Here is a 14,981-nt window from a genome sequence, read left to right as displayed (position 1 = left end):
AGATGCATTTGAGTACAGTAAAGTTCTCAGAAAATGTTAATTTTTCATTGGTGTACCACCATAATTAATATATCCCAATTTATCAATTTTGATTATTTTTATTTTCAATTTATGATAATAAAAAACTTTTGGAATTTTTCCTGCTTCTACTCTGGTGAGGATTGTGAATTTTAGTTTACACGCCTTTATTTTAGTTTTTTAAAAAGCCATAGCTAAGACACACTTGGGAGCATTGTAATAGAAGGAAGGGAGGTTTTAGCTCAGGGACGAACCACTACGGAATATTTTCTAAAAGACTCATTTACACGACCCCTAGTAATATTTTTCGTACACTATTCGTCTTCAAAATTGCTCTTCTATACTCTATAAATTTACGTTTAATATTTGTACAAAGTTTGTGCAAGAAAATGAAGCATTGTTGTGTTTTGGTGTTAATGGCCGATCAATGAATTAGTTGCACATGACTTTACTAAATATTTAAATTTCGTGTCATAAAAATATATGTATTTACAAGAAATTGGCTGTGATTACAAAACTTCCTTGCAGTTTTCAAAGGTGACAATTTACGAAAATATTTATTATCATTGTTCACTTCGTTTATAATGTTTGTGCTAACTAAGGGATACAACATTGTCAGCTGATTTAATCTTTGATATTTTATTCAATCCATTCACTTTTCTATCTGTAAATTCTGCATAAATTGATTTTGCAAAAAAAGTAGTAAATTTATGTTATTGTTACATTTTTTAAAAGGCAACATTTAAGGAAAATTAGAGAAATGACTTAGTGAAAATTAGCATTTAAATTGTACATTGAGATATCCACCGAAAAAAAATCCCTGAACAATTTCCATAATAACTCCACTCTCACTGATTTTTGCACTCTTTTGTTGTCATGCACTTTCTTCCAATGATTTTTTTTTCTTCACTTCAATTCATCTCTTTTTCTCCACCAAATTCTCCATTGCAAGCCCAAGTATGAGCTCTTATTGCATTGGCAGAAGGAAGAAATTGCGAACCATGAGAGTGAAATGGGCAAGATTCACTTCCGCTTCAAATGAAAAGCTGCTCCAGCGCACACGAATCTCATTTGCAAGATCATTAATGGTTGATCGTGGTGATGAAGACACCTCGAAGATTTTGGAATAAGGAAGTCATTATTGAGGTGGTAAGTGAATGTGCTGTAATTTCTGCACCTTCAGCTTGCAATGACAAACAGAAAAAAAGACTTGGGCTTTTTTTCGGAGGATTTTGGCGACAGAGAAAGAGACCCCAAAAATTTTTGCGGAAATGTTGGGGATTTTTTTTGGCAGAGAGATTCATATGGGCATTTTTGGTTGCGTTGTCTCCAGCAGTGATGGTTTTTTGAGGTCACAAAATGTGGGTGTTTCAAAACTGATGAGAAAATAATCTGCGAAGAAATCTGTCCAACTTTTGCTCAAAAAGGGCTACTCATTGAGAGAGTTGTTTGACGATGTGTAAAGTTTGCGGAAAAAGAAATAACGTGTCAAAAATCCAAAATCGTTTGTGTGTAAATTTCTGCTGAATTCCATTTTCAATTTGCTACTTTTTTAGTCATTTTAAATTAAACTATCAATTTGCACCTTTTCTGTGTTACAAAGTTGAAACAAGACTCAACAGTACCTCCCCTCTTTGGCTTGGGTTTCCCTCCCAAAATGTCACTTCCGCATTTTGGAAGTGATTTTGCCAATTGACCAGCAAATTGATTTCTTTTTCCCACCGCAAGACTCAGGGAGAGTCATTAGAGTGGTTAAGAAGCTAAACAGTGATAAGGTTGTTTCAGTTTATGTTGGATGTGATTCTCTACACGACCAGTCAAAATGTGGAATGCGTGAAAATTTGGGTTTCATGCATATTTAGTGTATGGGAGATGTACACCTCGCAAAATTCAGATATGCTCGCTTTATTTGAAGTTTCATGAAGTATCTCAATTTCGGCCAGCGTGCACTACACAGAAAAAAAATATTTTGTAAAATTGTTCGTAAATGTTTGTGAAATCCTATGGTGGACTTACGAAATGGTCGTGAATCGAATAACCCACAAACAAGTTCGTAAAATTTTGTACTTTTTCCACAAACATTGTTCGTAAAATGATTATTTGACGAACATTTTTATACTTTTACAAACATTTGTTCGTAAATATTCGTAAACACACAAAAAAATGTTCGTAAAATTTTGTCATTTGTTCGTTTTTATTCGTAAATTTTTGCCAGACAAACAAAAATTTACAAACAAATACAAACAAATGACAAAATTTTATTAACATTTTTTTTGTGTGTTTACGAACAAATGTTTGTAAAAGTACAAAAAGTTTGTAAAAGTACATAGGATTTCACAAACATTTACGAACAATTTTACAAAATATTTTTTTCTGTGTACTGGCTACTTTTTTGTTCCTCGAGTCTCAATTAATATTTAGTTTTTGCTTACTTTAGAGGTTTAGAGATTTTACAATGCAAAAAAAAAATGACAAAAACTGTCGCTTCGACAAACGAGATGATGTTAAAAATACATTGTAAGAATTCCGGAAGTGCAAAAAACAATGAGAATGAAGATGGCCGAAATAGGCCACCAAAGTTATGTTTATATTTTTATTCATTTTAAAATTATTAAGAATGATTTGAAGATGATAAACTGTCTACAAGATTTCAAGCAACACTCCTTAGGAAGAAATAATAAAAAGGTTCAATTTGTATTAAAAGTATTACATTTCAAACTTGAGGCTTTGGCGCTTGCATACAACTAGGGTAAAATGAGGTAATTTGGAATCATTTACAATTTGGGACACTAGAGATTTTCCCACTGTTTCAGATGAGCAAAAGGGAAAACAAAGACCGCAACATGCAAAAAAGAGACGTTTAAGAAGAAAAGGAACAGATTTCTTCCTTTTGAATCTCTAAAACAGTGAGAAAATGTCAAATGTCCCAAATTGTAAACGGTTCCAAATTGTCCCATTTTATTCTATGCCGAAATTTGGTACACTTCCCCTATCTGAATATCGCATAGCGTATTTTTGTTTTAGTCGCACTGGTTGCTTTAAATCTTGTATATTTTTAGCTGAGATTCTTTGCAATCTCAGCTTTCTGTGGTCAAAGGTGAAATCCGACCTCGTCAGATCGGGCCCAAATTTTGGACTTACACATTTTGACACTCATAGATCACGAAAATCATGTGTGCCAAACATCGATTTTCGTTGACGTCCCGTCCGTCCCGTCCGGAGTACAAACGCTTCTGGAGAGAGAACGGAAAGAGATATCTACAACCGGTTTTCGGCAAAGGTTAAGCACTAACTAAAGGCAAGCACTCCGAGTTGCACGCATTTCAAGGTTACCTGTAAAGAATCTCAGCTACCATAAGCTTATCTGGGCTTATCACTGGTCATTTTACGAATGTGTCAAGGTCAAGATACTTTTGGACTATGAAAATTGATGAATTGTAGGAAACAATTATTTTTGATGTAAAAAAATGAATAATCTTTTTTGAAACACATAAATAACATCTATAGATTACAGACAACTCATTTGCAAAAAGTAAAAGTTTAAAAAGTTACTTTTTTACTCCCTCCGTCCCAAAAAAGTCGTACGTTTGGAAGAATATCGCTAGGAAGAGACGGTGTAAAGTAGAAATACTGTGTATTGGAAATATCTTATGTACATACTATCCTCCATCTTCAGTGGTAATATGGAGGTCCCCCTACGATTGTAAGATAAGAAAACAATGTCTTAAAAACATCTTTCTTTTGAATATTTTGAGTAAGATTTAAGTACCAAAAGGTTGGAGATAGAAGCTTGGCACCTTCGGCGGCGCCCCCGTAAGTCGACCTTAGGATCATTACCCTACCCCTCATTTACCCCCCCCCCCCCTCCCTTCCCCTCCAAAAACCATATTGTTTTTTGGGATTGCTCAAAAACACAGTGCGATTTTTTTCTGAGGAAGAGGAGGGGCGGGGGGAAACTAGGGACATATTGAAAATCCAAAAGTTGACCTAGGGGGTGGGGGTCGTCCAAAGATATCAAATCTTTTATCTCCAGCCATTCAGCACCCATATTACAGAACGTAGAACAAAAGAGCAAGATTGGTTTTATTGCCCTTTTTGTGAATTTAGACCCATTGTTATGGCATAACGAAAAGAACTATAAATCCCTTCTTTGGTACACTAAATTTTTAAATGAAATTCTAGTTAAATATGTTAATTGCAGTAGAATTTTTAAAAGTTACATATCGACCGGAGCTCTTCGAAAAAAAAGTGAAAAAATAAATCTTCAAGACACCAGTTCCTAAGCGTGCCTTTGTACCTTCTGGAGTTGGTTTGTGGCCTTAGTTTGTTGGGTTTTCTTCCACTAAACTAGGCAGCCATATGCTGTGATTGGTCTAACAATGGATTCATAAATCCAAACGATGATATGGGGTTTCAGACCCCATTTTTGACCAACCATTTTACGACATGTCCAAAGGGCTTTTATGGCTTTATTGGTAATGTACGTAATGTGTGCGTTCCAGGTCAATTTGCTGTCAAGCATGAGCCCTAGATATTTAACTTCTTGCTTGATCTCAATAATAGTTCCTTCTAGAAGGATATTATCGAGATTTACCTTACGCCTTCCTGTAAAAGGTACTAAGGTAGTTTTGGAGGGATTGATTTTCAGTCCCGCATTTTGACACCATTTCGAGATGATATTTAGGGCGTGTTGCATGCAAGATGAAATTATCTTATCATGCTTACCCCTTATAATGATGACTAAGTCGTCAGCATATTCTGTAGCTCTGATCCCGTTTTCAGATAATTCTGTAAGAAGTCCATCGATGACCAGGGACCACATTAGTGGTGATAACACCCCACCTTGTGGACATCCCTGAGTCACCCGAGCTGCCACTCGGTCTTGGCCTTCTCCGGTTTCTACCGTACGGGATTTGAGCATTGCCATCATCCAGTCTATAATGAACTGGTTGATGTTCTTATTACGTGAAGCTTCGAGTACCATGTCAAATTTGGTGCTGTCAAATGCCCCAGAGATGTCAATAAAGGCACATAGCGCAACTTCTTTCGCCTCCAGAGAGCCCTCAACAGCATAAATCAGTTCACTCAAAGCGGTATTAGTGGAACGGCCACTTAGGTAGCCGTGTTGTGTTTTGTGTAAGGGGAATTCTATGAGTATTCCCTGTCGTAAGTGTAGATCAAATTAAATAGAGCAAATTGGATGATAACTTCCCAGTCTGAAAAAATGTTGCGCATCAGCATATCGCATATACACACAAGAGTGTTTGATGGTAGTCGTGTTTATGGAATTTTCACGGCTGAAACAGGTCGTGAAGTGGCTTGTCCATTTCTGAATCAAGCATTTGTACCTGGAGCTGGGTCTGGGATAAACTTCTGCTGTTGTCCAACTTGACGCGCCGTATAGCACTCAGACTGTATGTTTTCCTTACTTTTAGTACTGATAGTTGGCAGCGTGATCTTTAGTTGAAGCACTGCGTTAGGTTATCCTTCTTACGGAATCAAGCGAGACCACTGGACTTGGAATCCGTGGAACTTGCAAAATTTGTAGGATATTAGCTGGACAGTAGTTTGCAGTAGTTCCCTTTTTCTTGAAATGCACGATTAAGGCACCGCCTTTGATATGGTTAGTTGTGTATTTTATCACTCTCTGGGCTTTTGCATCTTAAGCGATGAGAAGATCCTTGATCACCTCTTCCTTGTGTAAAACTAATCGGTTCGGCGGCTAAAGTCTCTGCCATCAATATGAATCCCCAAAGACTGATTGGGTACGCAATGAGCCTTGTCCCTAGGGGCCCTAGGGTTAGCCTGGGTTAACCGTCTGAGTGGGAGATGAAGGTTTTGCATCTTTAAGAAAGCCTTTTAGTTTAGCACATCTTTAATGGGCATTAGACTTTACGGAGAGAGCTAATGTATCTTCCGATGGTACTCTCTCAACAGATCGTCAGTTAGTTCTAAGTTACAATTACGTAAACACACCCTTAACAAGAGTAATCTTGTCGAGAAACCACTACCAGTTGTGCAACTATGCCCGCTTTCCTATCCGTCGGTTACGTTTTATCTCACACTTGAGATTCTTGACAAGAAGACCTTGAATGATTTTTCCTCTACCTGCATGAATGAGTAGAATATATAAGTTCCTCTTTTCCGGAAACAGTCGAGAAGCATCCGATGCTTCTCGGTCATTTTACCCTTGACAACGTTCTTGTTGGATCCTTGCTTGTTCATCTTGAAATGGAAGTCCCTAATGCTGCTCTTGCTCTTGGAGAGCTGTTACTTGAGCTGCCTGGCGTTGTGAGTAAGGATGATGGGGGACACTCTCTTCTGGTTGGCTTTAACTCTTTTGCCGATTTCTGTCACTCACGCATCGTCGCCTGAATCAAAATGGGGTCCGAATCCGAAACGGTTGTTCATCGGCACCGAGGTAGGTTTGGTATATTTTCCCTTTCCTGGGGCTGAAGATTTCCTGATCATCGTCGCCTTGCTCGAATTTTCTTCTCAAAGACAAGTATTCAAAGACACAAAGACATTAACTCGTCGCCTTAGAAATTCTTTGCAAAACACGTCCGAACTGACTGACTGCTTCACTTGACTGCTGTCATGACAGAAAAATTCACCATTTTTAAATGGTGAATTTTTAGAGGCTCTTAACTGATTTAGTCACATTTGGATATCTCTGCTAGGCCTTTAAATTCCCAATCCGAAAGCATTGGTACTAATTGGTAATATGAGAATCCATAATAAATTCATTGCCCCAAAGTTACATTTCTAACAGCTACAATTTTCCTGGAGAGACTAAATTCATGCTCCCCCCTTGTCTCAGATCTTTCCGATTATACTTTCATTTTTCACTCAAAAGCCACACAATAGAGCCGAGTTGTAAGAATCTCACCTAAGTACAAGAAGCTTTTGTTGCCACTATCAAAACTCATTTCCCGCAAATTTCTCTGGGCACAAAATGTGGAAGTAGCGCTCAAGACATTATGCAATCCAATTTTATATGATTATTATTATGCTCTCTGCTCTGGGATTTTTTTCTCCACCTTGCTCTCGAGGAATTTTCTCATTTTGGCTTTTGCATATTGCAAAAATGAAGAAAATAAGAAATATCGCGAGTGATTTTAAGCAGGCGGTAGTAAAAATTGATTTATTTCACTGGAGTTCTCATACCATGACAATTGCAATTTATTTTTCTTTGTCACATGATGCTATTGGGGAATTGTTGATATTTTTCTTGAGGTTTTTGTGAATTATTTTGTTGTTTTCGTTATTTCTTCATTTGATTGATTGGCGGTTGAATTTAAAATTTGAAAGTTGGATAGTTGGGCTACTGGACGGAAGGTGCGTGGTGAAATTTGTGCGTGCAGCGCCAGTGGTGAAAATGTGAATTAATCCAGTTTGACCGTGACCTCATTTGTCAGAAGCCGGGGAAAACTTGTTGCTCTCAAAACAAGCGGTTTTCGCGGAAAATTTTTAGCGTTCGTGCGTGAAAAGTGTGAAAATGGCAAGAAAGTGTGGTAACAAAGAGTGTTCAGTGGAGTCTGCAGAGAATATATCTCTTGGAGAGTGCTATAACACTGTTAAAAATGATGCAGCATTTAGAGGTTAGGTTACTTTCACCTACTTTCTCTTATCAGACTTATCAGTCAAATTGACTGTGTTCTTGTCCATGTAGGGATCCTCCTGAAGCAGGCCGATGAACTCTATCGTGCTGGGAAGCATATGGAATCTATAGAATGCCAAATAGAAGCTCTTTGTTTGGGTTTCCGGACAAAGTTTTTCTTCTGTGATTATTCCTCCTTTGATTCTGGTAAGTACCTGGAGAATCTTCTTGAGGCAGTTTTCAAGGGTTAACGGAGGGATTTTCTCTTAGATTTTCACATGAAATTCCTCAAGAATCTCGAATCTCTGCATGCAGATGATGAATGTTCAGGAGATTTTGAACCGTGAGTGAAAAATATCCCATGTTTCTCCGATGTTTCATGAAACATTTGCATGTTTTTAGGGCTTTGGGTTGGGATTATGTTAAATCCCAGCTCAAGGAATTCGATAAGAAGCAAAAGTCTGAGAAGGAGAAGACTTTAGTGCATGAAGATGCCAAGGAACTTCTGCAGAGGTGTCAGGAACTCCCGCAGGAGTGGACAATTGTGCATTTATGCAAGAATTTTGATTCCAATTCCGCAAGTTCCCTTCAAAAAGAATTACTCTGCAGCAATATTGGGATCTTTCTGACCCTACTGAAGTATCCCAGGGCAGATATTAACAATCATGAGCCCCTTTCTGTCCTACTTCCTCCATTTGAGGCAGAAAATATATACTTAATAGTGCATGAAATCTCCCAAACTCAGATGACTTTCATGAAATTCACGGAAAATGTTGATAGACTTGCTTACTGGGCTAATCTGAAGGAGCTGGATCAGAGATATCTCAAGTTAATTGATCTGATTATAAAGTGGATAGGTCCTTGGGTGGTTTTCTTCCGTGGAAAATCAAAAAAAGAAGAAAATGCCCGAGAGAAGAAAATCTTTTCAATTGTTGATGATTTTGTGCAAAAACACAAATTCTCTCCTCGCCAGAGAATTCTTCTGAGTATCATTTGCTCCTCCATGGATCTCCTGAATGATACCGATGTAGAAAGGGCTGCCCAGGAGATCTCCTGTACAGAGAAGGAGTACAAATTAATTAAAGATTTCCTGTCGGTGCAAGAAAATTTCCCAGAAGTGGAACAGAACATTCCCAGATATCCAATTTTTTTGATCGTTGATGAACTGTTGGATCAGTTTCCGTGGGAATTGTTATTGCCAGAGAATGAAACCACGAGAATCAGTTCATTGCATATCCTCTTGAGGCTCTTTGACAAGTACAAGAGTAAGATCAAGAAGGGTTATCTGCATTTGAGCGTCAAAGAGGGAAATGCACTGATAAATCCCGATGGGGATCTCCTGAAGATGGAGAAGAGAATTACGGCATTTCTGAAGTACTGGCTTCCGGAATGGAAGCAAATTGTACAGAAAACTCCGAGTTCTCAGGAAATGAGGAACCTTCTTGAATCTACGGATATTTTTCTGTAAGTATTCCAAAATTACCCCTTTTATTTTATTTATAGGTTAATTAAAATTAAATTGAGGTTATGGTAATTCTAGCCTCAAAAAGCTCATATTTTTTTGGCAGAATTTCTCAATCTTGAAGAAAAATTAAAAAATAATTCTTTATCTCCGGAATTTACAAATAAAATGAGATAATAACGTTATCACTTAAGAATCTTGCATTACTTCATGGAATATTTTTTAAGGTTACAGTAGACTCTCACTCAATCGGCTCTTTTTCAATCGGGCGACAAATTTTGTTGATAATTTTCACGTTTAATTATGAAGCTAATTTGCTCAGATTCGCTGTAGTTCTTCCTATTTTATCGTGATTCTTTATAATTGAGCGCTTTTTGTGGAATTTACAAAGGCTTTGACGCTCAGTTCTATCGCTAAACCGGATGACATTTCGCCCCATATTCCCGATTGAGAGAGAGTCTACTGTAAAATAACCTCACATCCCAAAAATTATATAGAGTAAAGAAGCTTAGCTAAAAAATTTGCCAGAAGAATGACAAAATAAAGCTAGATATGAAGACAAACAAATTATCTAGCATCATTCTCTCAATTAGCTGAGAATGTAGGATAGAAAGATGAAGTTATATGCTCAACATAACCTTCAAACTTTTATTTTTATAATCTTGCATGAATTTTAGAAAAGTAACCTTTTAGCCGAGACACTTTTGGTTGTGAATGCACCGAATGAAATTATTTAGCCAATTTTCAGCCTATTATTTTCCGTTAATTTTTTTTAAATGAATTAATAAAAATTAGATTAGACAAATGAAGTAGAAAATAACCAAAATATCAAAAATACCAAGACATAACTTTTAAAGGGTAGGGAAAGATTGGGGCAAAATTTGTCAAAAAAAATTTTTCAATATTCACTATTTTCTAAAATAAAAGAGACTGAGGCTTGAAATTTTTATTATAGATAGCCTTCATGAACTTTCTTACGGAGTTATCACACTAGAAAATTTCACATTAAAGTTAAAGTGAAAAGTTGCTCATTAAAACTTCTAGAACCACTCGAAATCGCTTATTTAGTCAGGACACATTGCTAGAATTTCTCAATGTCACGATGGCACACGGGATGAAAAGTAGTGGTAATACCTACTATTTATCACGCACGAGACGGAGAAAGGACAAAAGACCTTGAAAAAGATCGGTGCAGAGGATAAGTAAGAAAAAAGCTAAACAAAAATGTGTTCGATCTACATTTTACATTCCTTCATAAACTTCTACACTGAGAGAAAAACGGGGGTGCGATTAACATTTTTTCCTCATAACTTTAACACTTTTTAGGTGTAAAAATATATCAACATTTTTTAATGTTAATTTTACATCTTTTTAAGGGTAAAATTAATATTAAAAAGGGTAACTTTAATCCCTAGTACACCTAAAAAGCATAATATTTACACCGATTTCGGATCAATACTGAAGGGTAAAATAAACATTTTCAGAATGTTATTTTAACTTTTTCGGATTTCTCTGTGTTAAAACCGTAACCTTTTGGTTTATTTCGAAATCGGATCCTACAATATCTTTCATTTTCGAATATGTTTTAGGGCTAGTCAAGGCGCATATTTCGTTCCTGAACACCTATGTTCGAAAATCATTTCGATATCGAATTTTCGAAGATAAAAGTTAACCACTTTCGAGAGCCTATTTTCAACCGATTTGCTGAATTTTGGACTTTTTTTTTGAAAGATCCTGAAATTTCCAACCTGACTTGCATCGGACTTAATTGGTAATGAATCGATAAAGTGTTCGTAAGTCATGCATCCTTTTCAAAAAAAAAAAAAAAAAAAGAAATCAAAAATAAATTTGTTCGAAAGCTTGTGACATGAAATATAATTCACGAAATATTTATCACTTGAGTTCAAGCAATCTGAAAAGCTAGGACGCTTTTTCATCTTTTTAGCTATCAAAAGTAATTTTATTTAATAAAATAATTTAATAAAAATAGCATTACAAACCTTCTCGTTCATGCCTTCGAATAATGTGAATTTTCTTTTAGTTTTCCTAACAGACTTACACATTTCTATAAAATATTAGTTGACTTATCATCAATTGTTGATATTTCCGTGATAATTTAGTGAAAATCTCTTACGAAAAATGAAAAAAAAAATCGCAATTATTCGAAGGCATGAACGTTCGAAGGAAGAGCACTTTCACCTAGTTATTTTCATGTACCTCTTTGAAATGGTTTCAGTCTCGATTCGACTATTTCCCCACTCTCAATCGTGTTCTAAAATCATCAAACAGTCGTGACAGAAACTAACACAATGAAAAGTCGATAATGCAGAAGCACATAAGAGCAGTCAAGTTCTAAAAAGGAAATCTTCAGTGAAAAAATGGTTCAATGAAAAATTAAATGGGGAAATCTTTCTCCTGAACATTTTTTAACACAGGACTTTTCTTAAGTGCTTCTGCATTATCGACTTTTCCTTATCTTGGTTTCTGTCATGATCATGACAGTTTTGTGTTTCAGCCGTGACAAGAACCAACTTAAAGAAAAGTCAATAACACAGAAGCACATGAGAGCAATGGGAGCAGTCATGTACTAAAACAAGTTTTCATGAGTTTAAGAGAAAAATTTCCCCTTTTCATTTTTAACACTTCGTAGAACCCTAACTAAAAGTGTCACGGAAGGACCAAGTGGCAGCCGTTGCCATTTATCGGATTTTACAAAATATTTTGATATTTTTACTTATATTTTAATATTTGAAGCTTTAGTCAGTTCTTTTCTGGTGTCTGAATCATAAATTTCATCTCCTTGGGTACTGTATCTAAAGATTTTTAACCATTCGATGTTTTCATCTTTATCAGAATCATGGAGTCAGGGGAATGAGGTGTGCTTTTGAATGCGGCAGCCTTTGAATGTTTAATTTTTTCTCTTATTTTTCAAAGCAAAAATTCTACTTTATGAACAATAGTAAATACTATTAACTATTTTCTAATAACTTCGCTTAACAAAATGGATTTTGAGCTTTGGGAAGTAAGAGAAAAATTGAATAATTCCCAAAATTATTCATATTTCTCAATTCAATATTTCCCCTAATTCTTCTCAATAATTTGCAAAAACACTTTCAATTTGTTCTTTTAAGGCTTTTATACACTAACAATCAAGAAAATTACATCTGCAGAACGTCAAACTCCCATATAAAATGCATATGGCAGCAAGTGCCACTTGATCCTTCCGAGTGCAGTTTTTTGTTTTTGCAATATATTTACATTAATATTTAATTTTTATTAAAAAATTTATAACAAAAAAATAGCCAGATAAATTCTGCACGGATTCAATCGGGTTTCCAGGCGAAATGATATATTTATCAATATAAAAAATAAAATTGAAAACTAAATTGGCAGCGGCTGCCACTAGGGTCCTTCCAAGTGTTAATTGAAACACCACCACACTGAGAAAAAAAAGAGGGTGCGATTAACTTTTTTTCCTCATAACTTTAACACTTTTTAGGTGTAAAATTATATCAACATTTTTTATTGTTAATTTTACACCTTTTTAAGGGTAAAATTAACATGCAAAAGGGTAACTTTAACCCCTAATACTCATAAAAAGCATAATATTTACACCGATTTCGGATCATGCAGGGTAAAATAAACATTTCCGGAATGTTATTTTAACTTTTTCGGATTTCTCTCAGTGCATTAAGCTTTCAGGAGTTAAAAAATGCGATGATTTTTTTTGAGTTCCTGCTCAAACATTTTTAGTTTTCCTTGTAAAATTCTAAATTACTTTTGAATTGAATTTAACAAGGGAATTTTGATGTTTCAGCTATTCTGGCCATGGAAATGCTCTGAAATTTATAAAATCTGGGGATTTGATAAAAGACAATCTCAATTGTATCGTGATGCTTTTTGGATGTGAATCTGTCAGATTGAAGTCCAATGGATTTTGCAGTGAAATGTCCGGGGCTCATCTGTACTACCACTGTGTTCTTTGGTAATTTTTTTTATTTTCCCATCTCGATTTAGTGTTTTTTATCCTGATAACGTGTTGCATTTGCAGCCCTCTTGTAATTGGAGCTACAAATGTCATTACTGATCTCCCCACTGATCAACTTTGTTCACGAATCCTCAGTACGTGGTTCAAGTCAAAAGCTCCCAAACATTTCGCTCTTGCTGACAGCAGTTCATTCAAAAATGGTCTAATAGGTGAGGGAAGAAATTTATTTTATTTAATTGCTTTGAATGCTGATTTTTTTTTAAATTCTTATGCAGAGTTCAAGGGAAATGCCCAACCAATGTGGGAAAAACATCACAATCCCAGTATTTTGGGCATTTTTGCAGATATTCGTGAAACAGAATCTATTACAGTTTGGCTGAGGGCTTCCATGGTCCTGCGGGGATTGCCCATTTGGCTAACTTCAAATTAATCAAGTAAGTCCACATTTTTTTTCTAAATATTTTTTATTGGATTTCCAAGGGAAGAAAACAATTACATTTAGTTTTACATTTTATTTGGAAGGTATAAGGGGAAAGTAATACATATATTTTGATCTTTTTTTGGAATATTTGTAATAGAGGGAATATTCTTTGGTATTTTATGAGTTAAACAGGACAATTTTTACATCAATGTCTTTTTCTTAGAGAGAATATTCTCTTAACAATTATTGATAGCACAGCAGTATTTTGATGCTCTTGCATTTTATTACAGAAATTTGTATTTATTTATTTATTTTTTAAACTTACTACATGAAGCATTCTTATAAACTTCTCTGATGGGAAGATTTTTTCAAAAGCTTCAGGCTATATTTGTAGGAAAGGAATTCTTCTAAAATAAATTAAAATTTTAAGGTGATGTTACATTACTGGCCGTTATACGGGCTTCAGACCTAAGGCTTAGCCATACGGCTTAACTTCTCTAATATCTTATCAGTCAAGATTTTTTGGAAAATTTTGACTTAGAATTGGATTATTAAGAGCAAATGACGTATTACATTTTGAAAAATCAATAAAATCAGTTGCTGTTTAAGGTTTTGAGACCCTCGGGAACTGGGCTAAACCTCTCTAGTCTGAAGACGGTCGTACAGTTAAAATTTTACCACACGTTGTGATAGAATTTTTACAAGGAAAAATAGAAATAATTGAATACAAAGTGGAGTTAACAGCGAAAAAAATAAAATTCCAAAAATTTCAGGTTAAGCCAAGACAGACTCCATTACGTCAAAAGCAATAAAAGCCATCATTAATTTATTAAGCTATTCTCAAAAAAAATTTCAAAAGAATTTGTTCAGTGAAATGAACAGGAGGAGAGAAGAGGTTTAATTAGTTTGGTATATATGTTAGATTTATTTAGTAATAAATAAATAGTCTATAAAATCATAAAATGTTAAAAATATAATTGTAAGAAAGAAGTCATTTCATTAGCCATGGTGATGCATTTATTAGGTTTAGCAGGGTTAACATACTGCAAATGCAAGTGCAGCACATTGCCGAATGTGTGCAATGCATTTTTCCCATTTTTCTTTCTATCATATTCTCCCACCTTCCAATTTCTCCTATTTTTTTTAAATATTGATTGATAAGCAAAATTGTAATGTATATAAAGAGACTGATTTTAATAAACGGCCAGTCTTCTCTTCGAGTCGAGGACTCAGGCGAAAGACCAAATTCTCGTCTTTTCAGAATTCATTCAGAAAATAAAAAACTAAAGAAATAATAAAGAAACTAAGTGTTTAAAATGTTCATTTTTTGACTATAGGATTTTGACTTTCAAGATTTTGACATTCAGGATTATGACTTTTCGAAATTTATCTCTTTCGTATTTTGGCCCATTCTGGATTTTGTCTTTCGGGATTTGTCTCATTCGAGATTTTGGCGTTTTGTATTTTGGTTGTTCCACATTTTGACTTTTCT

The 14,981-nt window shown here is 35.2% G+C and overlaps 1 protein-coding gene across 1 annotated transcript in view; it reads left to right on the top strand.

Moving 5' to 3' along the window:
• The first annotated feature begins 7,191 nt into the window (after nucleotides 1-7,191).
• The window catches only part of LOC129798860 (uncharacterized), a 152,211-nt gene continuing 144,421 nt past the window's right edge, over nucleotides 7,192-14,981 (top strand). Inside the window, exons 1-7 of the mRNA XM_055842301.1 lie at nucleotides 7,192-7,619; nucleotides 7,691-7,825; nucleotides 7,889-7,961; nucleotides 8,021-9,082; nucleotides 12,898-13,065; nucleotides 13,132-13,277; nucleotides 13,344-13,502. Coding sequence (XP_055698276.1) covers nucleotides 7,517-7,619; nucleotides 7,691-7,825; nucleotides 7,889-7,961; nucleotides 8,021-9,082; nucleotides 12,898-13,065; nucleotides 13,132-13,277; nucleotides 13,344-13,498 — 1,842 coding nt within the window. The 5' untranslated portion in view covers nucleotides 7,192-7,516 and the 3' untranslated portion in view covers nucleotides 13,499-13,502. The remainder of the gene's footprint in view (nucleotides 7,620-7,690; nucleotides 7,826-7,888; nucleotides 7,962-8,020; nucleotides 9,083-12,897; nucleotides 13,066-13,131; nucleotides 13,278-13,343; nucleotides 13,503-14,981) is intronic.

This window comes from Phlebotomus papatasi, chromosome 1, assembly GCF_024763615.1.
Source record: "Phlebotomus papatasi isolate M1 chromosome 1, Ppap_2.1, whole genome shotgun sequence".
NCBI lineage: Eukaryota > Metazoa > Arthropoda > Insecta > Diptera > Psychodidae > Phlebotomus > Phlebotomus papatasi.
The sequence above is the reverse complement of the archived record's forward strand: the minus strand, read 5'-3'. Positions and strand labels throughout refer to the sequence as shown.